Source organism: Polistes fuscatus, unplaced genomic scaffold, assembly GCF_010416935.1.
Source record: "Polistes fuscatus isolate 324 unplaced genomic scaffold, CU_Pfus_HIC Scaffold20, whole genome shotgun sequence".
Classification (NCBI taxonomy): Eukaryota; Metazoa; Arthropoda; class Insecta; order Hymenoptera; family Vespidae; genus Polistes; species Polistes fuscatus.
This window is the reverse complement of record NW_025113097.1, coordinates 2,698,160-2,721,359: the sequence shown is the minus strand read 5'-3', so window position 1 is coordinate 2,721,359 and position 23,200 is coordinate 2,698,160. Positions and strand designations below refer to the sequence as shown.

The following is a 23,200-nucleotide window of genomic DNA, read 5'->3' as shown; positions in this document are numbered from 1 at the left end:
AACTTATTTGTACACCTAATATAAAAGAAGAATTTATTGATAACAAAAAGAAATCTTCACCTCCTGCAAAAGAGCTTTTTCAAGATCGAGAACTTCGGCCTTAGCACGAGACAATTCCTGACGTTCGTCTAACAGTTTCGATTGGAGTTCCTCGATTTCGATGAGAACAGCTTCGTAGGCTTCTCGGGTGACACCTGACCCCTGCCATTGTCCACAACCACCTGGCTGAGGAGAGAGGGATGATGGTGCACTAGAAAGGGCACTGTCACCTTCCTCGTGATCCTCTTCATCGTCGACCTCGGCCACTGGCTCGAGCTCCAACCATTGCCTATAGAATTCCTCTTTCCTTTTCTTGTTCGACAGCTGTTCGAGCTTTCGTTCTTTTTCCTTTTTCCCATGCACGAGAAGGACAGACACCGTTATTGTTACGTACAAGGGAACGGGCACACAATGATTATATAAACGAGAGAGACCTAGCTAACTAACGAGTATTCATCAATTTACGAGATTTCATTACCTTGACCGTCTGCCTAAGTATCTCGATGACTTCTTGTTGTTCGAGTGCAAGCTCACGGAGGCGCTCGACCTCGATTTCCTCTATGGCTCTGTCGCACCCAACTTCGCGAATGTACGTACCCAACTGTAATTTGTTCATACAAAAGCGTTAAACAATTGCTTTTGAAATTCATACAGGACAGGATTTCTTTCCAATTGATAAAGGAAAAGTATAAATCATTAGTTACAAATGACCATCAAGTGTATGTACAATCGTATGCGTGAATTTATTGAAGTTATACTTCTTTTGGCGCGTTGGGGAAAATGTAATGGGGAGTGATTTTGTTCCGAGCGTCTGGAAAAACGACACCATGAAGTTTGTCAGTATTTACGACGCGCGAAGTTGTCTTCTTTTCTTCTTCCCCCCTTTTTTTCTCAAGCGGGTCACCCATCCAAATACTAATCGTACTCAGCGCTGCTTTACTTAAATGATCGAAGCGAGAACTAATGCTGTAACCGCGCCATGGCTGTTGACGCGTGAAGTAATTCGATATTTCTCTTATATTTAGTGTGGACTGATATCTATATTTTGATATTTTCTTTTTTTTATTCTTTCTTATATATATATATATATATATATATATATATATATATATATATATATATTATTTTTTTCTTTTTAAGTTATTTTTTTTCTTTGAAGTTTTGTTTTGAAGTTATTTTTGAGGTTATTGAGGTTATGTTCGTTTTGGTACGGCAAAGAAGTATAACTTCTTACGTGCGTACATAAGTACACACACAATTTTTTTTTTAATAATATAATAATAATAATAATAATAATAATAAATTGTTTTTTTTTGTTAAGTTATTTTTTGAAGTTATTTTTGAGGTTATTGAGGTTATGTTCGTTTTGGTACGGCAAAGAAGTATAACTTCTTACGTGCGTAGATAAGTACACACACCAGTTTTTGTAAATTAAAAAAGAAAACAACTAGGAGGAAACCAGCGTTTGACGTTAGAAATCGTCTTGTTACATAAAAGCATGTAATTATAATTATGATTATGTCGCAGCTGTAATGTAATTATCGAGCAATCAAATAACACGACTTACGGTATGATCCTCCACGAGGAATTTCTTCTCTCCGCGAGACGTCGACCGAATCGGTCCGTTTTTCTCGCTGTCCTGTAACTTCCGCATCTGCAATAAAACCCGAAGAACTATTATTAACTTCTGTCTACTGTGTATTTACCTACGAGCAAATAAACGAACCTCCTCCTTCCTAGCGCGAGAATTAATAGCAATAAAATAAGAAAAGATCGTCGATAACTAGAGCACGTCGTTGGGACTAGAAAACTGAATTCATTTAATTCCACCAAAGGGAAACTAACGATAAAACTTCAACGATTTTTCGATATATTTATTAACATTTTTTTCTTTCTATTAAATTAAGTTTCAGTACTTTTCTTTTTCATATAATAATAAATCACGTTAATTACTACAGATAATGAATAGATCGTTTTTATTATAGTTAATCATAATTAAATCACTCAATGAGTTTTATAATATTATTTCGAGACGTAGGAAAAAAAAAAAAATAATTTATGCAAATGATTGTCGTCGAGAAGAAAAGTACAGAAAGTATCGAGTACTTTCTCGCATGCATATAGTAACAACCGCCACGTTTTTTAACACGCCTTTCAGGCTATGGCTAAACAAAAAAAAAAAAAGAAAGAATCCGTACACTGTAAAAGGTGAAAGAAACCGATTTTTTTGTTGTCGTTCGCGGAACGTTCCCGTCATCCTTCCTTTCGTTGTCGTTTTCGAGGTGCAACCAAATGTCATGAAACTCGACAAGAAAGATTTCCCGTAGAAAAAGGATAAGGAAGTAACGCAGTGAGAAAGAGAAAGTGAGAAAGAAGATAAGAAGAACACACGGTCATTGTCAGAATATGACGATGAAAGGAGAGTAGTAGTCGATAGATCGCATTCGACCTGGGGAAAGTGCGGATGAGAGAGTTACGAAACGAGCACGGATCCGGTCATCGAGTTGCGTTACGTTTTCATTATTATTTCTTTCCTCGGTTATCAATCTTGATTCTACTCGTTATATCTTTCATTGAGATCAAAAGAAACGATCGCGGAACGAACGGAACGATCATTCTTTTCGATTACATTTTTTCATTTTAATTAATTTATTCCATTTATATCCGTAAAAGATAATATTAGTTATTAATGAAAGATTTGTTTTGAAGTTATACTTCTTTTGGCGCGTTGGGGAAAATGTAATGGGGAGTAATTTTGTTCCGAGCGTGTCTGGAAAAACGACACCATGAAGTTTGTCGGTATTTAAAGACGCGCGGCAAAGCAATTTCAAGTATACGGAATGAAGTTGTCTTCTTTTCCTTCTTCCCCTTTTTTCTCAAGCGGGTCACCCATCCAAATACTAATCGTACTCAGCGCTGCTTTACTTAAATGATCGAAGCGAGAACTAATGCAGTAACACCGCGCCATGGCTGTTGACGCGTGAAGTAATTCGATATATTTCTCTTATATTTAGTGTGGACTGATATCTATATTATGATATTTTATTATTCTTTCTAATATATAATATATCGATCGATTGAAAATATGTTTCCTTCCTTTTTTTTAAATAATAATAATAATAATTATAATAATAATAATTATAATAATAATAATAATAATAATAATATAATAATAATAATAGTAATAATAGTAATAATAATAATAATAATAATAATAATAAATGTTTTTTTTGTTAAGTTATTTTTTGAAGTTATTTTTGAGGTTATTGAGGTTATGTTCGTTTTGGTACGGCAAAGAAGTATAACTTCTTACGTGCGTACATAAGTACACACACCAGTTTCTTTTTTTTATTCTTTCTTATATGTATAATAATAATTATTTTTTTTAAGTTATTTTTTTCTTTGAAGTTTTTTTTTGAAGTTATTTTTGAGGTTATTGAGGTTATGTTCGTTTTGGTACGGCAAAGAAGTATAACTTCTTACGTGAGTACATAAGTACACACACCAGTTTTTTACAAATTATTTCTTTCTTTTCTATTCATTGAAATGTTAATAAAAATTAGATAAGAGACACGTTTTATCCGATCGACAAACCGGCGGCACCGATCGAAACCCCCATGGCTTCGATTAGCGAAAGTGATCGAGTACGCTTGCCAGATGTTGCCTTCATATCTGAGTAGGTGTATGTATATGTACTCGCGTACGTTATAATAATACTTACTTGCATTAGTCAAATCTCTAACTTCGATGATGATCGATCATAGATATTATATATGCGAGATTTAAAAAAAAGAAAAAAAGAAATGAAAAGAAAAGAAAAAAAAAACTTCTTTTAACGAGCTTTCCGATGATTTAGCGTTACTCTTGGGAAATCAACTTTCGACTCGTCAAGAAGAAATTATTGAAAAAGCAGAAATCTTCGGTGTGACACTCTTCCGCGATCGTTTGTAAAGAAATAACCGAACGTACGAGCGGTTTTACTTTTACCAGAACTTTTAACCTTTATGCGACAATAAAAATTTGACTTGGGCCAGTATAAAAAACATTATATAGATAAAAAAATGACGATATAAACATTTTATTATATTCATTACAAAGAATGTGAACGTTCACGTGATGGTTAAAAGAGAAATTTATGTATCTTCGATTATGATAATCGTACAATTTTAAACAAGAACTCTATTCAGGTAATGAACTTTGATCCTGCAATCAATACGTTCCTTTTGCTTCTTTCCTTTTCTTTTTTTTTTTTTATCTTTTTTTTTTTTATTTTGCTTTCTCCATAATAAAACGAAACCCAGGCAATAACCCACATAATGAATCTTACTGAAGATAGTTTACATTATAACGTTTTTTATTTATATCTAACGATTCTAGACGCGAGAATAAATAGGAATATATCAAATGTAGATAATAAGTACTATTTAACTGTTATTCGTACGTTACGGAATAAGAAATAAATTGGATAGACGGGTAATTACCAGCATTAATGATCAATTCTATTGTTCGTTGGATCACTAAAATGATGCGTACTTGACTACTATTCGATCATGCGATTATTAAATAATAGAATGAGATCTATCTAGAATGAGTTATTGAAAATTAAATGAGAAATCAAAATGAACGAGAACAGTTAGATTTATGGAAAATTTATATATATCCTATTCAAACACGAGAGAGAGAAATGATAATTGAAAAACATGATTACACTTCAAATGAAACGTGTATATACTATATTAATTGAATATATAAATGAAAAGATTTGATGAATTATAATTCGATTAGAACGAGGATGAACAATTCGAGATGGTTGTGTGTGTATTGAAAACGAGGTAAAAGTTTCACGTGTCAAGGAAGATGCTGCAAAGAAGTATCACAAACGTATAAGGTGCCGCATCGTATCATCTTGGAAGGACCGTTAGGTTGGCCCCCTAACACAGAGAATGAGAGAGAGAAGAAAACATAACCAGCCAGTCAGCCAGTCAACCAGCCAACTCGACCGAATGAACGCCTCTCGCCTTCGTTATCCTTATCGACCTGCATACATTCTTTGTATATCGATAAGAAATGATAGAAAGAAAGGGAAGATCGATTAGAAGAAAAATTAGAAATCCTAATCAATTAATTGTTTATCACGTCGACAAATCAAATTATTAATAAATGTATCAGAGGGGGAAGTTGGACAAGGTAAAAAATAAATCAGAACGCGTTATATTTTCATCTTGTTAAATGTTTCGTCCCTTCGTATAAAATATATCAAAATATCAAATAATTGTGTAATTTATAGTATAATTTATTATTAAAACCTAATAATGTATGTCTTTTTAATACATAGTACACTCTGAACACTGATGATCGAGATAAATAATCTTTAATATCTATTTATTAAATGTTTTTAGATGAACTATGTATTTTTAAGGTTATGTAATATATTTTAAAGTTGCTGAAAAAGTCTCAATGAACGGGACGAAACATTCAACAAGATCAAAACATAACGTTCTGATTTATTTTTTACCTTTTTCAAAAAAACTTCCCTGTAATACATTTATTAATAATCCTATTTTATGGATTACTGTAAAAATTGAACTAAAGGGGGGTGGGGTGAAATTGAACTATAAGACGGTTTCGAAATACATAAATGGCATATATAAAAGAGTCTAAATCAGAACTTTATATTTTCATCTTGTTAAACGTTTCGTCCCTTCGTATAAAATATCAAAATATCAAAAATAAAATCCCTATTGTATAATATTCCTATATTATACGAAAACGATTTATGTATGCTAAGTGTATTTTATTATTAAAACCTAATAATGTATGTCTTTTTAATACATAGTACACTCTGAACACTGATGATCGAGGTAGATAATCTTGAATATCTATTTATTAAATGTTTTCAGATGAACTATGTATTTTTAAGGTTATGTAATATATTTTAAAGTTGCTGAAAAAGTCTCAATGAACGAGACGAAACGTTCAACAAGATCAAAACATAACGTTCTGATTTATTTTTTACCTTTTTCAAAAAAAACTTCCCTGTAATACATTTATTAATAATCCTATTTTATTGATTACTGTAAAAATTGAACTAAAGGGGGGGGGTGAAATTGAACTATAAGAGGGTTTCGAAATACATAAATGGCATATATAAAAGAGACTAAATCAGAACTTTATATTTTCATCTTGTTAAACGTTTCGTCCCTTCGTATAAAATATCAAAATATCAAAAATAAAATCCCTACTGTATAATATTCCTATATTATATGAAAACGATTTATGTATGCTAAGTGTAGTTTATTATTAAAACATAATAATGTATGTCTTTTTAATACATAGAAGACTCTGAACACTGATGATCGAGATAAATAATCTTTAATATCTATTTATTAAATGTTTTCAGATGAACTATGTATTTTAAGGTTATGTAATATATTTTAAAGTTGCTGAAGAAGTCTCAATGAACGGGACGAAACATTCAACAAGATCAAAACATAACGTTCTGATTTATTTTTTACCTTTTTCAACTTCCCTGTAATACAATACATTAATAAATTATTAATAATTAATTATTATTAATAATAAATAATATATATATATAATAAATAATAAAAAATTAATAAATTATTAATAATTAATTATTAATAAATAATCCTATTCTATCGATTACTTTAAAAATTGAACTAAAGGGGGGGGGAGTGAAATTGAACTACAAGACGGTTTCGAAATACATAAATGGCATATATAAAAGAATCTTTTCCCCCTTTCCGATTGTCCCTTTTGTCAAGAGAGAAAGAGAGAGGGTCGAATACACCTTGCATGCACTTGGCGCGTTATGCACTTTGCGCTATATACACAGGTATGTAAATGTCTGTTGGCCCGTCTCGTTTCGAGACACACACGTGCCCACACAATCCAAACTCGTTTCTCTTTGCGCTCGTTAAATGCCACGTTTCCCCGGGGTTTTACTTCAAAAGCACGAGTTCATAGAGACACACATTTTTTTTGCACAAACACACATGCCACACACATACATGCATATATACTATTTATATATTATAATTTATTCGAAAGAAGATTAATACAAATCACGTATTAATAGTTGACAATTTTTTCACGTGTTTTTTTATTTTTTTTTTTAATATAAAACGTAGATCTAACAGAAAAATACGAATTGATGTATCATATTCGCGGACTACACATGCACACATACACGCATACACACAATTTCGCTATGTTTGGTTTCGACACGAACGTGCCCTCACGATTCGAACTTGTTTTATTATGGTGGCGTATCTTGCACCACCGCGTTATTCCAGTTGTGTTTCAAAACGTGCTTCTTAGCGTATCATCATCCATGTATCGTTACGCGATATTTCACGATAATTTTATAATACAGAAAACGTTCATCGTATTCTATCTATGAAAAAATATTTGTCGTTGTGTTAATAATTATTACAAAATAATATTATATTTCAATATGGCTGATGGTAAATGTGAAAAGTTTCAAGAAAAGAGAGATTTAAAAGTACACAACTATAGTGGACGATTTCACATCGTTGTAACATTTATATTGCTATTTAAAAAGAACACTTGCAGAAGATAACAGAAGTTGTAATGTGCTTTCCTTCTTATCTCGTCGTTGAGTAACATACAACGATGTGTCCAGCATTTACAAGCTGGCTATCGAATGCACAAACACACACACGCGTACACAGAAGATATTTTTATTTTTTTCCATATATATATATTTACATATTTGCTCATACACACACACACACACACACACACACACACCATACACCTCTAACTAAATATAAAAGAACAAGATGGGTTCGAGAGACGGAAGTTGGTCTTTCAATGAAGAAAGAACATCGATCGACAACTCCGGCGATTTCTCTTCTCGACGTGCGAGTTTCTACGAAATCTTTTCGCAAGCGATACCTTCTTCAACGTTTATGCGCATAAGTAAACGGTAAATCAATCTCTCTCTCTCTCTCTCTTTCTTGCTTTTTCTTTTTTTAGAAAAGACAACCCGTATCCTTTCTTGTATTCACGATCGGAAGCATGTCTCTCGTCGTTTGTTGTCGCCATTGCTTTTTTTCGCGGAACCGAATCATCATTTTTCGTTTTTCTTCTTCGAGGTTTTATCGTTTTCTTATCGTAAACGTCCCCTCGAAAATTGAGAAAGAGCCGGGGAGCAATGGACTCAAATGATTGCCACGATATCTTTATATTATTTTTATATTATTTTTATCTTTCAATATTTTTTATTCTGGTTATGTAACAATCGGTAGTTCTCGTCAATGTTTTAATAAACAAATAAACAAATAAATCAAATAAAATGTAGTATATTGTAATAGTATATATTAATAGTATATTATTTTTATATTATTTTTATATTATTTTTATCTTTCAATATTTTTATTCAGGTTATGTAACAATCGGTAGTTCTCGTCAATGTTTGAATAAACAAATAAATCAAATAAAATATAGTATATTGTAATAATATATATTAATAGTATATTATTTTTATATTATTTTTATCTTTCAATATTTTTATTCAGGTTATGTAACAATCGGTAGTTCTCGTCAATGTGTTTGAATTAACAAATAAACAAATAAATCAAATAAAATTGTAGTATATTGTAATAGTATATATTAATAGTATATTATTTTTATATTATTTTTATATTATTTTTATCTTTCAATATTTTTTATTCTGGTTATGTAACAATCGGTAGTTTTCGTCAATGTTTGAATAAACAAATAAACAAATAAATCAAATAAAATGTATTATATTGTAATAGTATATATTAATATTATATTATTTTATATTATTTTATCTTTCAATATTTTATTCTGGTTATGTAACAATCGGTAGTTCTCGTCAATGTGTTTGAATAAACAAATAACAAATAAATCAAATAAAATGTAGCATATTGTAATAGTATATATAAATATTATATTATTTTTATATTATTTTTATCTTTCAATATTTTTTATTCTGGTTATGTAACAATCGGTAGTTCTCGTCAATGTTTGAATAAACAAATAAACAAATAAATTAAATAAAATGTAGTATATTGTAATAGTATATATTAATAGTATATTATCTTTATATTATTTTTATCTTTCAATATTTTTTATTCTGTTTATGTAACAATCGGTAGTTCTCGTCAATGTTTGAATAAACAAATAAACAAATAAATCAAATAAAATTGTAGTATATTGTAATAGTATATATTAATATTATATTATCTTTATATTATCTTTATCTTTCAATATTTTTTATTCAGGTTACGTAACAATCGGTAGTTCTCGTCAATGTTTGAATAAACAAATAAACAAATAAATCAAATAAAATGTAGTGTATTGTAATATATATTATAGTATATTATTTTTATTATCTTTATCTTTCAATATTTTTATTCAGGTTATGTAACAATCGGTAGTTCTCTTAAATGTTTGAATAAACAAATAAACAAATAAATCAAATAAAATGTAATATATTGTAATAGTATATATTAATAGTATATTATTTTTATATTATTTTTATATTATTTTATCTTTCAATATTTTTTATTCTGGTTATGTAACAATCGGTAGTTCTCGTCAATGTTTGAATAAACAAATAAACAAATAAATTAAATAAAATGTAGCATATTGTAATAGTATATATTAATATTATATTATTTTTATATTATTTTTATCTTTCAATATTTTTTATTCTGGTTATGTAACAATCGGTAGTTCTCGTCAATGTTTGAATAAACAAATAAACAAATAAACAAATAAATAAAATAAAATGTAGTATATTGTAATAGTATATATTAATATTATATATTTTGATACAACAATCATACTTTCCTTATTTTAAATATGCAAAATTTCGTATACGTCGTTTGGTTTTATTGCTTCTGGTAATTTCATTCATCACCCAAGCACACGTGCTATTTCAATCGGTATGATTCAATTCATAGATGATTAATGACGAGAGAGAAGAATATGTAAATATATCTATGCCTCGGGAATCGTGCACGCTTTCGATTCGTATTATTCTAATTTTTTTTAATACGAAGAGAACGCGTGGGCGTTACGTATGGATCTTCGAATTCTTTTTTCTTTTTTTTTTTTTTTCCTAAAAGTCACATTGCATAAAATCATTGAATACTTTCTAAGGATATAAAATTATACCGATAAAATCAATTATCTCGATTAGAATCATCTTTTGCGTAATGGAACGTTCCAATTGGATATTATTTGCAATCTGATTAAATATTAATATTACTTTTGAAATAAAATATTAACGATTAAGCATACGTACGATTAAATCAGATAAGATGTTTATATTAAATTTGAATATTTGAAGTATATATATATAAACGTCAGATGAAATCAGCCATTAACGTTATTTCTATTTTTATTTTCGATACAACAAAGCAACATCTGTACGAAATAGCTGTAGGCTTCTTATTGTCATAAGTCAGGGAACGGTACTAGAAGACTTCATAGATAGATAGATAGATACATAGATAAATAGAGAAAATGACAGACAAACGGACAGATTCTAAGCATTAAAACATGTATCAATTTTCGCCTAAGTCGTTGTATTAGGACACCGAGATGTAGCGGAAAGGTAAAAGAAGAACCGGGATAATTTCGTCTCTCTTTTCATCTTTCTCTTTATCTTATACTCCCCCCCTTTCACCCCGCACTCTTCCCGCGAACTGCGAGCCACTTTGGAATCGGCCCACTGACTGTATCGAGTATAAGCATATTGGGACAGGTGAAACGAGTGCGTATCGGCTTACCGTTATTCCTGCTTCTCTCTTTCTCTTTCTTTAATCCTTTTCTTCTTTGGGATAAGATAGGCATTTTTTTGCACCAACTCCACCTGTCCTCGTCTCGTTATTATAAACGATTATTACAATACTATGTATACACGCAATTGATATTAATTATATAATATTTTTAATGTAATGTAGAGTACACCTAATTCTGTTTTTAAGCGATAGATACGTTCGTTTTAAACGAAGGATACGTGTACAAAAAAACTGGTGTCTGTACTTATGTACTCACGTAAGAAGTTATACTTCTTTGCAGTATCAAAACGAATATAACCTCAATAACCTCAAAAATAACTTAAAAAAAGTTCAAAGAAAAAAATTAACTTAAAAAAATAAATAATTATTATTATATATATATATATAGAAAGAATAAAAAAAGAAGTATAACTTCAAAAAAACTGGTGTGGGTACTTATGTACGCACGTAAGAAGTTATACTTCTTTGCCGTACCAAAACGAATATAACCTCAATAACTTCAAAAATAACTTCAAAAAATAACTTAAAAAAAAAAATAATTATTATTATATATATAAGAAAGAATAAAAAAACTGGTGTATGTACTTATGTACGCACGTAAAAAGTTATACTTCTTTGCCGTACCAAAACGAACATAACCTCAATAACCTCAAAAATAACTTTAAAAAATAACTTAACAAAAAAGAAAAATTTATTATTATTATTATTATTATTATTATTTAAAAAAAAGGAAGAAATATATTTTCAATCGATCGATATATTATATATATTAGAAAGAATAATAAAATATCATAATATATGCCATGGTACGGTGATAGTATTAGTTCCCGCTCGATCATTTAAGTAAAGCAGCGCTGAGTACGATTAGTACTTGGATGGGTGACCCGCTTGAAAAAAGGGGAAGAAGGAAAAGAAGACAACTTCATTCCGTATACTTGAAATCGCTTTGCCGCGCGTCGTATATACCGACAAACTTCATGGTGTCGTTTTTCCGGACGCTCGGAACAAAATCCACTCCCCATTACATTTTCCCCAACGCGCCAAAAGAAGTATAACTTCAAAAATTCACGTAAAAAAACATATTGCATCTATGGAAAAATAGAAGATTAGTTTAAATCCCAAGAAATCAGCAAAAGTAATGTCAGTAAAGAAATATCTTCTTCTTCTTCTTCTTCTTCGAATTCTATTTCTTAGAATTTTTGTCGATCGTGTTTTAATCAAAATAAGTCGTGTAAAAGAAGTTCGTGTAAAAACAGAATAAATTGTATATGCTATTGAAACAATAACTCAACGTATTATATTATCTTTCGTGACATCAACAGTCGATAATGGTTTTCCAATTAAACGACTGGTTCGAAAAGGTCCGAAGGAGACCCCGAAGGTTTTCTTCGTAAGTCATATGAATTGACGTCAGAGCTGATGAGACTGTTGAACCACACAAGTATTATTTTGTATATACTTCCTTCGTTTATTGTCCTCAGTTTCTTTCTTTGTCCCTCTCTCTCTCTCTCACACACTTTTTCTCTTTCTGTTCGTCTGTAGCTGGAGGGAGCAATTATGCGATTACAGGCTCATCGTGCAGGATGTTTCATGCTATCGAATCATGTATTATATGGATATGGATATGGATATGAGCTATAAAAGGAGAATCGTTGGAACGCGCATTCTTCGTCTCACTCTCTCTCTCTCTCTTTCTCTCTCTCTCTCTCTGTTTCTTTCCTTTTGGATCTTTAGTTAGCCTGTCGTCTGAGTTCTCGTTGGCCTCGTTAACGCACGCACTAAGGCGTTTGAGGTACTCGTTGAATTGCTCGGGAAGCTCGAGAACTCACGTTTATACTCCCACAAATGAAAACACCTTGACAGGATTGGCTGATAGATGCCAACCTTCGAGGCGTATTTTCTAGATTACGTCCAACGATCTCAAATTTCATTTGTTATGCTCGGTTTAACAGTTTGAACGGTCTTCTAATCGACTGATAAATCATACAAATAGGTGTATATATATATATTTATTTCTTGTTATGTAATCAATGGGTAAATCCCGTCAATGCACAAATGTACGAATAAACAAATATCTCTCCCGATGATTTCTCTTCTAACCAGCCCTCGGGGCAAATTGTTTGAAAAAGAAAAAAAAGAAAAAAGAAAAATTAAAATGATAACGACAGAGAAAAGGGTGGCACGTTGTATAAATTTAACGTGATCGTAATTTCAAATCAAAGTCGCAGGTGCTATGGTGTATATCACCGACTACCATTCTGCAAACACATAGACCGGACCTAAAAGGATACGTGCTACGCTTTGCAAGGACCCTGCGGCAAAGCCTTGGCCACGTACCGTCTCGTACTCACTTTCACCTGATCTCGGCGACAATAATCTCGCCGCCTTTCCTAACTTTTTCAATCTCCAATCGAAAATACCTTTTCTATATATATATATGAGCCGTTTATTTTGAAAGTGGCCTAACTCCATTTAACCTTAAATTGAGATATTTAAAGGTTTGCGTTTCAATGCAATTCAAAATCTACGTAAAGAATGAGTTATGTTGTTTAAGTGTATCTAAAGGTGTTCAATTTACAGTTCCTATTAAAATAATGGCAATTATTAAGTGAATAATATGCGTTTTCTTACCAAGAATGGAGTTAGGCCACTTTCAAAATAAACGGCTCATATATGTTAATGCAAATATTTATATATATATAACAATTTAATAATACGAACAAATAAAAAGAATAATAAAAAAGGATGTTACATAGTCGATCTCGTGCTCGTGGGCCAATTATCGTCGGTATGCCGTTCGACGTGTCGTACGAAGGCAAAGATCCTGTTAAGGAACGACGGAACGGCGGAACGGCGGACTACGTGATCGGGGTCTCGACTTCCTGTCCAGTTTGTTTCTGGCCATTCACGGTTCAAATGCGTCTTACATTGCTGCAGAAAGAAGATAGAAAGAGTAGGGGAAAAAAAAATAATCTCAATGCAGTCGAGTTGAAATGCATTCTCGAAAAAAGAAACGGAAGTAATCCGCGTTGACCGAGGGCGCATATATGCGCTCTACCTTCCTTGCTTCTTAGAATTCTTTCCTTGTTTTGATTCGCACTCGAAAAAGGATTAAAATCAAAATAAATTCATTCATTTAAATACGTAATCGGGAAAAAATGTAATCGATCGATCGATCGATCGATCGATTAGGATCCATTTGGTATGCCAAAGTAGACAAGCACGTGCTCGAAGTCACGGATGTGCGAATCGATCGTAAAACCTGAACAAACGAGGTAGCCGCACGTGCTCTCTCGTGAAGTAGAATTTGCAGCATTACGACGAGCCGTAAAGTCTTTGGTATTTGTTAGTCGCGTGTTATGGTAGTTTCCGCTTGGCAGAATCTCGGCGCAACGTTTAACCCATTAAGACTTCGAATTGATTAACCTGATTAAATTAGTAGTTTGAAAAGGCAACTGTTTGAATCTCGACGTATAAAACGTGACTGCTACGATTAACGATTAACGTCGATATCTTGAAATTCGTCTGACGCTTAGAGCATAATAAATGTATTGCGATTGATTGTTAAAAGAGAAATGAGAAGGTGTGAGAGAGACAAAGAGGAAGAACAAGGATGCAACCCTGAATTCTTTGCATAACTTTTTGTTTATTATTTTTTCTTATTATCATTATGATGATTATGATGATGATGATCGAATGGATGATACACTCGGCAAAACGTGGGAGAGGCTGTGCTTACGCAGACTCACGCCTCTGGTGGTATGTAATTCCAGTCGGTATTCGTGGTTGAGTTATTAATAATACTGGACCGAGTATGCGCATTCCCATCCGTAATTAACGTCTTTCTCGTGCAAGATCCCATTGCACCCACCGCCAAATATTCTCCCTTTTTTCTTTCTCTCTCTCCCTCTCTCTCTCTCGCTAATCGACAAATTAAATAATATTGGGTTGGCAATTAAGTGGTTGCAGATTTTTTGATTAAATTTGTTTAAGGTTTTTCTATCAAAAGAAACTGGTGTGTGTACTTCTGTACGCACGTAAGAAGTTATACTTCTTTGCCGTACTAAAACGAATATAACCTCAATAACCTCAAAAATAACTTCAAAAAAAACTTCATAGAAAAAAAAATAACTTACAAAAAATAATAATTATTATATATATATAAGAAAGAAAAAAAAAGAAGTATAACTTCCAAAAAACTGGTGTGTGTACTTATGTACGCACGTAAGAAGTTATACTTCTTTGCCGTACTAAACGAATATAACCTCAATAACCTCAAAAATAACTTCGAAAAAAAACTTCAAAGAAAAAAATTAACTTAAAAAAATAAATAATTATTATTATATATATATAAGAAAGAATACAAAAACTGGTGTGTGTACTTATGTACGCACGTAAGAAGTTATACTTCTTTGCCGTACTAAAACGAACATAACCTCAATAACCTCAAAAATAACTTTAAAAAATAACTTAACAAAAAAGAAAAATTTATTATTATATTATTATTATTATTATTATTATTATTATTATTATTATTATTTAAAAAAAAGAGAAAGAAACATATTTTCAATCGATCGATTATATATATTAGAAAGAATAATAAAATATCATAATATATGCCATGGTACGGTCATAGTATTAGTTCTCGCTTCGATCATTTAAGTAAAGCGGCGCTGAGTACGATTAGTATTTGGATGGGTGACCCGCTTGAGAAAAAAAGGGGGAAGAAGGAAAAGAAGACAACTTCATTCCGTATACTTGAAATTGCTTTGCCGCGCGTCGTAAATACCGACAAACTTCATGGTGTCGTTTTTTCAGTCGCTCGGAACAAAATCCACTCCCCATTACATTTTCCCCGACGCGCCAAAAGAAGTATAACTTCAAAAGTATAACTTCAAAAAATTCGCATCACTTAGTTGCCAAGCTGTCCAATACTTCGTATGGGATTGTAAGTAGGTAGTGAAATTCTGTTGGTCGAGAAGGGAGAGACAATTTCTCGAGAGGGACCCCGTCCAGTACTCCGATGGCCGTGGGCCTATGCATCACATTGCATCGTAAAATATACATACATATATATATATAAATACATACGTACATTCATATGTACCTTCATACATCTGACGGCCTGAGGGATTGGAAACTTTCTTTCGAAAGTAGCTCAACGTGGCAACCGTGTGTCGAGAGTATATGTAACCAACGACCTTTCGAGTTTCGATTCGAGATCGGTAGATACACCTATTCTTCGTATTGTTAACAAAAAAAAAAAAGAAAAAAATGTCAGGTCGATCGATCGATCAATTAATCGAAGAAATCGAAATTCGTAACTAGCTCGATCCGAAAAACTTTCATAGCAAGATTAAGATTTCGATGAAAATTTATAGGGTTGGGGGAGGGGGAGGGGGAGGAGGGGAATTTAGAAACAAAGTGAAACTTCATTTCTGGCTTGGTAATGGTGGAAAACACGAGAACGTTGTTCCCCTTTCTCAGCTTTTCGATCTCGCGATGTATGTAGGTTCTCTTCGATAACTGGACCGTTACTTGTTCAACGAAAGAGAGAAAGAGAAAGAGATAGATAGATAGATATACCATAAATCATTCGGTTTCCATAGACAAGGGAAAATAGATTATCGAAACGTTCGTGTTGTGTGATCGTCTTACACTCGTATCTCCTAGTCGTGTTTAACAGTACATCTAAATTTCGAATATCTTGTTGAGTTTAGAAATCCATCTTGCAACAACGAGATCACGAGTAAAAGTACAATTATCTTTCGTACACGAAGATGCATTGATCATCGTTAGTTGCGGTTAATATACTTACTAACTTGCATTTTACTAAACACGAATAAGATAATCGTTAATACGATTTATGTTATATTTTCAAATAATCATCTTTTTCCAGATGTGTTTCTTTTTCAAACTTTCTTATACCTATGTTATTATTATTATTATTATTATTATGCACATAACGTTGCAGTAAAGTAATATCATGAAAAAATAAAAAAAGAAATAAAAAAATGTGATCGCTTCCAAGGAAATGCACGTGCGCGTGCTCGTGCGTACCACCATCGTATAAATTCGAGATTAGGAAAAAAAAACTTCACAGGAAACAAGGTTTTGCCATTCATCTTTAGTCCCAGTTTCGCAATACCATTGTCCGTCATCGTATTTTCTCGTATTAACCTATCGCAATCGGAATCTTGACGAACGAATAGAACCTTGATTTTTTTTCACGCAATCGGATCGCGTTATAAATATTATTTTCATTCGTAATTTTGATATTACAATTAGAGACATTTTTGCGATCGATATTTTATCAAATCAAATGAACAATGTTATATAGAATCAAAGGAGTGAGAGAAATAATAGATACGGGATGGTATGCGTGAACAAACGTATGATATCATCCGATAGGTAGGCTATCCGGCTACGTGCTTTCTACCTACCGCCGTGTAACCCCCCTCCTCCCCCTTCTCCCCTTCCCCCCATCGGCGATAAAACTTCCTGCGATGCTGATTCTTCTTATGTCCCTCGAGAAAACCTATCCTGGCGTTTCTCTCTTTCTTACTTTTTTGTTTTTTCTTCCTTTTGTCGTTTGGTGCATTATCAAAGATAATATAACCAAGGAATATACACGCTGAATCTTTTCTTAAATACAGGAAAACGATAATAATATTCTAATGCGAAATTCTTCTTCCATAATGATCATTGTGAATATTTCAAGAAATACTCTTTAATGCAAATATTCAAAGTTTATTAATCCAAAGTGGGATAAAAGAAGAGTGCTTTTTTTTTACACGAACGAGAAAAACAAAGTAGATAAATGTTATATAGATTATAGAAAATAGTTTGTTGCAGGATATAGATGGGAGTATTTTATAAATGAAGAAGTAATATATTGGTTTAACCTACTGAATCAGGATTGGAAACTTATATTTATACGTAGTTATATCGCATGGTTTTCTCTTGATTATTCTTCTTCTATTCCTATATTTTCTTGTTTCATCGCGAAGAGAGTCATTGGTATTCGTCGTGTGTTTTACCTCGAAGGAGGACAATGAAGATAGTTAGGGGGGTTGGTAGTAGATGGGTGGTAGGTTGTAGTAGTGGTACGAGCATCACTTATGTGTCCATTCGTACATTCTCGTTTGTGTGTGTGTGTGTGCTGTATAAAACACGTATAACGCACCTAGACTCAGACTCTCTCTTTTTGTGTTACTTTGAACGTGTGCAACACGACGGGAACGCGTTTTATGGGACCTACCGCGCATCCCATTATGATACTTATGCGTAATACTCGATCTTGGTGACTTTTAATATTTTCTTTTTATCCTTCTTCTTTCATATCCTACCACTGCATTACTGATACACCTTTAGTATATAACTAACTTATTTTGTATTCTTTGTTTTGTTTTGTTTGAAGTTATACTTCTTTTGGCGTGTTAGGGAACAAATGATGAGAGTGAATTTTTTTACGATGAGCGTACACAGCGACAGGAAATTAACACCATGAAGTTAGACCGATGTTATCTATATTTAAGATATTTATTTTAGTATTTGTATATACACAACACGTGTTTTATATATCGATATATATATAATAAGTATTTATTTATGTGTTTTTAATTATTATATACGGTGGTGATTGATATTAAATAATTGTTAATATCTTGAAAAATATTGATATATAAAAATCCATTAATTTTCTTCTGTTAGTGTGAATTTAGCAGACAAATATTCACACTAATTCATAATTTTCTATAATTTTTACATTAATATTAAATAATAAGTATTTATTATAATATTTTCAATTAAATTATTTGTCATTTTGTTTCGTTATACGCCAAAGAAATATAACTTCTTACGCGTGTATATAAAATACGTGCACACATATCCGTGTTTTTATTTTTTAATAAATCAATTTACCATTCACGACAATAAAGGGTGGATTCTTGTTATTAAAAATAAGAAACTTTCGAGTACTGCATTAATTTTTACTTTTTCTCAGTTGCTAAATCGGAAAGACAAACGGCGTTGTTGTTGTTCAAGAGTATCATAATTTTTCATACTTTTTACATTAACATTGAATATAATAAGTATTTATTATAATATTTTCAATTTAATTATTTGTCATTTTGTTTCGTTATACACCAAAGAAATATAACTTCTTACGGGTGTACATAAAATACGTGTACACATATCCGTGTTTTTATTTTTTAATAAATCAATTAACCATTCACGACAATAAAGGGTGGATTATTATTATTAAAAATAAGAAACTTTCGAGTACTGCATTCATTTTTACTTTTTCTCAGTTGCTAAATCGGAAAGACAAACGGCGTTGTTGTTGTTCAAGAGTATCATAATTTTCCATACTTTTTACATTAATATTAAATAATAAGTATTTATTATAATATTTTCAATTAAATTATTTGTCATTTTGTTTCGTTATACGCCAAAGAAATATAACTTCTTACGCGTGTACATAAAATACGTGCACACATATCCGTGTTTTTATTTTTTAAGAAATGAATTTACCATTCACGACAATAAAGGGTGGATTCTTGTTATTAAAAATAAAAAACTTTCGAGCATTGGATTCATTTTTACTTTTTTTCAGTTGCTAAATCGGAAAGACAAACGGCGTTGTTATTTTCCAAAAGTATCATAATTTTTCATATTTTTTACATTAACATTGAATACTAAGTATTTATTATAATATTTTCAATTAAATTATTTGTCATTTTGTTTCGTTATACGCCAAAGAAATATAACTTCTTACGCGTGTACATAAAATACGTGCACACATATCCGTGTTTTTATTTTTTAATAAATCAATTAACCAGTCACGACAATAAAGGGTGGATTATTATTATTAAAAATAAGAAACTTTCGAGTACTGCATTCATTTTTACTTTTTCTCAGTTGCTAAATCGGAAAGACAAACGGCGTTGTTGTTTTCCAAGAGTATCATAATTTTCCATACTTTTTACATTAACATTGAATACTAAGTATTTATTATAATATTTTCAATTTAATTATTTGTCATTTTGTTTCGTTATACGCCAAAGAAATATAACTTCTTACGGGTGTATATAAAATATGTGTACACATATCCGTGTTTTTATTTTTAATAAATCAATTAACTAGTCACGACAATAAAGGGTGGATTCTTGTTATTAAAAATAAAAAACTTTCGAGCATTGGATTCATTTTTACTTTTTTCAGTTGCTAAATCGGAAAGACAAACGGCGTTGTTGTTTTCCAAGAGTATCATAATTTTTCATATTTTTACATTAATATTAAATACTAAGTATTTATTATAATATTTTCAATTGAATTATTTGTCATTTTGTTTCGTTATACACCAAAGAAATATAACTTCTTACGGGTGTACATAAAATACGTGCACACATATCCGTGTTTTTATTTTTTAATAAATCAATTTACCATTCACGACAATAAAGGGTGGATTATTATTATTAAAAATAAGAAACTTTCGAGTACTGCATTAATTTTTACTTTTTCTCAGTTGCTAAATCGGAAAGACAAACGGCGTTGTTGTTTTCCAAGAGTATCATAATTTTTCATGCTTTTTACATTAACATTGAATACTAAGTATTTATTATAATATTTTCAATTAAATTATTTGTCATTTTGTTTCGTTATACGCCAAAGAAATATAACTTCTTGTGTACATAAAATACGTATACTCATATCCGTGTTTTTATTTTTTAATAAATCAATTTACCATTCACGACAATAAAGGGTGAATTCTTGTTATTAAAAATAAGAAACTTTCGAGTACTGCATTAATTTTTACTTTTTCTCAGTTGCTAAATCGGAAAGACAAACGGCGTTGTTGTTGTCCAAGAGTATCATAATTTTTCATATTGTTACATTAATAATTAATACTAAGTATTTATTATAATATTTTCAATTAAATTATTTGTCATTTTGTTTCGTTATACGCCAAAGAAATATAACTTCTTACGGGTGTATATAAAATACGTAGACACATACCCGTGTTTTTATTTTTTAGTAAATCAATTTACCATTCACGACAATAAAGGGTGGATTCTTGTTATTAAAAATAAGAAACTTTCGAGTACTGCATTAATTTTTACTTTTTCTCAGTTGCTAAATCGGAAAGACAAACGGCGTTGTTGTTGTCCAAGAGTACTCGATAAGTCAATTCGCAATGGCAACGCCTATGTATTTCGTTTTTAGCGTGTGCACGCATAGCAGCTTTCTTTAGAACGCGAATCTCGAGCAAGTAGACGAGGAGAGTCTGTGTGTATCTTTCCCACGGTCTCTCTCTCTCTCTCTCTCTCTCTCTATCTACCTATCTATCTGCGTCTCACTCTCTGCGACACGAAACGCAAAGAATATACGTTCCAGAGCCCTCTGACACTTATGCCGATTTCCCTGGGAATGAGATCGTTGACTCATGGTCGAGTAGTTCTCGGTTTCTTTTTTCATGACAATGAAATTTAATAGTTTTATATACTATATCATCGTACTATCAATTCATTGGTATATGCGATATACATATATTATTATAGTTATATATATATATAAAGCTGCTGACTACCTGCATTGCATTCCTCGAAATCCCATACTCGCGCGAAAGGAGGGGCGTGGATGAAATGCATGGACAAACAGAGTGCTATATATTTTCTATAGATATATTAGTGCATGTACTGTATATGTGCATGTATATGTATATGTACATACATATATATATATATATTCACTCATACCTGAATCAAAGAAAAGTAACGCGTATCTCGAGGATAACGAGAATCGAGTCGGCCACCACCCGCACACACCTCCCCCTCCCCCCTCTCCCCCCTTCCGTTCTAATGCTGTACGTTACATACGTCGTTACATACTCGTTGGTAGTTGTGTGTCGCCGTCTTAGCTTTTTAGGTCAACAAAACTCGACAAGTCGCAGTCGCAGTTACAATTGCAGTTGCAGTTGCACCAAAGTTCTCAAAAGAGACACGCGAAAAAAATGAGACCGAGACGCGTTTTCTCTTTATCCCCCACCCCCACCCCTTACCACCATTATCTCGATCTCTGATTATCATTTATTTGATTTTATTTAATTTGATTTTATTTAAAAACAGCGTTTTCGTATAGACGAGTGTAAGAAAAATAAAAAAAATAGAAGGTGCAGGAAAAAAAAGGAAAAAAATGATCGAAGGTGCTTACCTCGTTCCACGCGAACCCCATGAGGCGCGCGTTGTCCTTGAGAACACATATAACGAGGATGAAAAAGGACCGCGTTGACGGTGGTGGTGCCGGACATCGGCGTTTTTCACCGACCGAGTCCTACTCCTACGATTCTTATCTTTTTATTTGTCCTTTTCCTTTCTTTTCGTCCCTTTATAGTTAGATTTTCTACGTAAAACACAAAATCCCGTTTCTATCTCTCTCTCTCTCTTTCTTACGTTTACGAGAATCGTTTTATTTTTAATTTTTCTCGCGGAATAAGAAAAAAACGATGCGACGAATGCTCTGCTACGTATGCGAAAAAAAAAAGAAAAATGGTTTCGATATATGAGTGTGCGTTGTGTGCGCGCACAACGCGATTTGCGCGCGTTTTTTATTTTATTAGCGTAGCTTTATGAAGAAAATGATAAGAAAAAAAATATCGCAATTTGAAAGACGAGATGCGCGCTCGCCTGACGTCCAGGCAAGACTGAAGGGGAGACCGAAGTCCAAGTCGGTGGAACCTCTCTCTTTCTCTTTCTCTTTTTCTCTCTCTCTCTCTCTCTTCTTCTCTCTCTCTCTCTACCTGTGGAGAAACACCGGCCGTTCCTTCTATTTCGAACGTAATATGTTCGCACGTACCGAGTACGCGTTTGTTACGTTTGCATACAAAATTTATGTACTACTACTATATGTATAATATATATATATATATGTGTTATATGTGTATATGTGCACGCGTACCACTAAATACATATATATTTACATATGTATATATATTTTATTAAATATATATATATTTGTTTATTTTATATATATACAAATTGTATATTGTATATATATATTTAAATGTATATATATATATATTACATATACATATATATTTACGTAATATATTTATTATTTATGTATTTATTTATGTAATATATATATATATATATTACATATACATATATATTTACTATGTATATATATTTATATACATAGACACACATATATATATATATATAATAATTCTTGTTTGCCGTTTGTGTCATAGCCTACTCACCTAAACACCCACCGAGTTCTTCTCAAAACCTATCCTCCTGTCCGTCTACCCACATAACTCGTTAAACCACCCACTC

General features: G+C 31.8%; 1 protein-coding gene across 3 annotated transcripts in view; it reads right to left on the bottom strand.

Moving 5' to 3' along the window:
* LOC122517374 (janus kinase and microtubule-interacting protein 3-like) overlaps positions 1-23,200 on the bottom strand; it is a 42,043-nt gene that overhangs the window by 7,340 nt on the left and 11,503 nt on the right. For all 3 annotated transcript variants that reach the window (XM_043635726.1, XM_043635727.1, XM_043635728.1), the window contains exons 7-9: positions 1,607-1,693; positions 518-640; positions 61-387 (exon numbers count right to left, since the gene is read on the bottom strand). In XM_043635726.1, the coding sequence (XP_043491661.1) occupies positions 61-387; positions 518-640; positions 1,607-1,693 (537 nt within the window). The remainder of the gene's footprint in view (positions 1-60; positions 388-517; positions 641-1,606; positions 1,694-23,200) is intronic.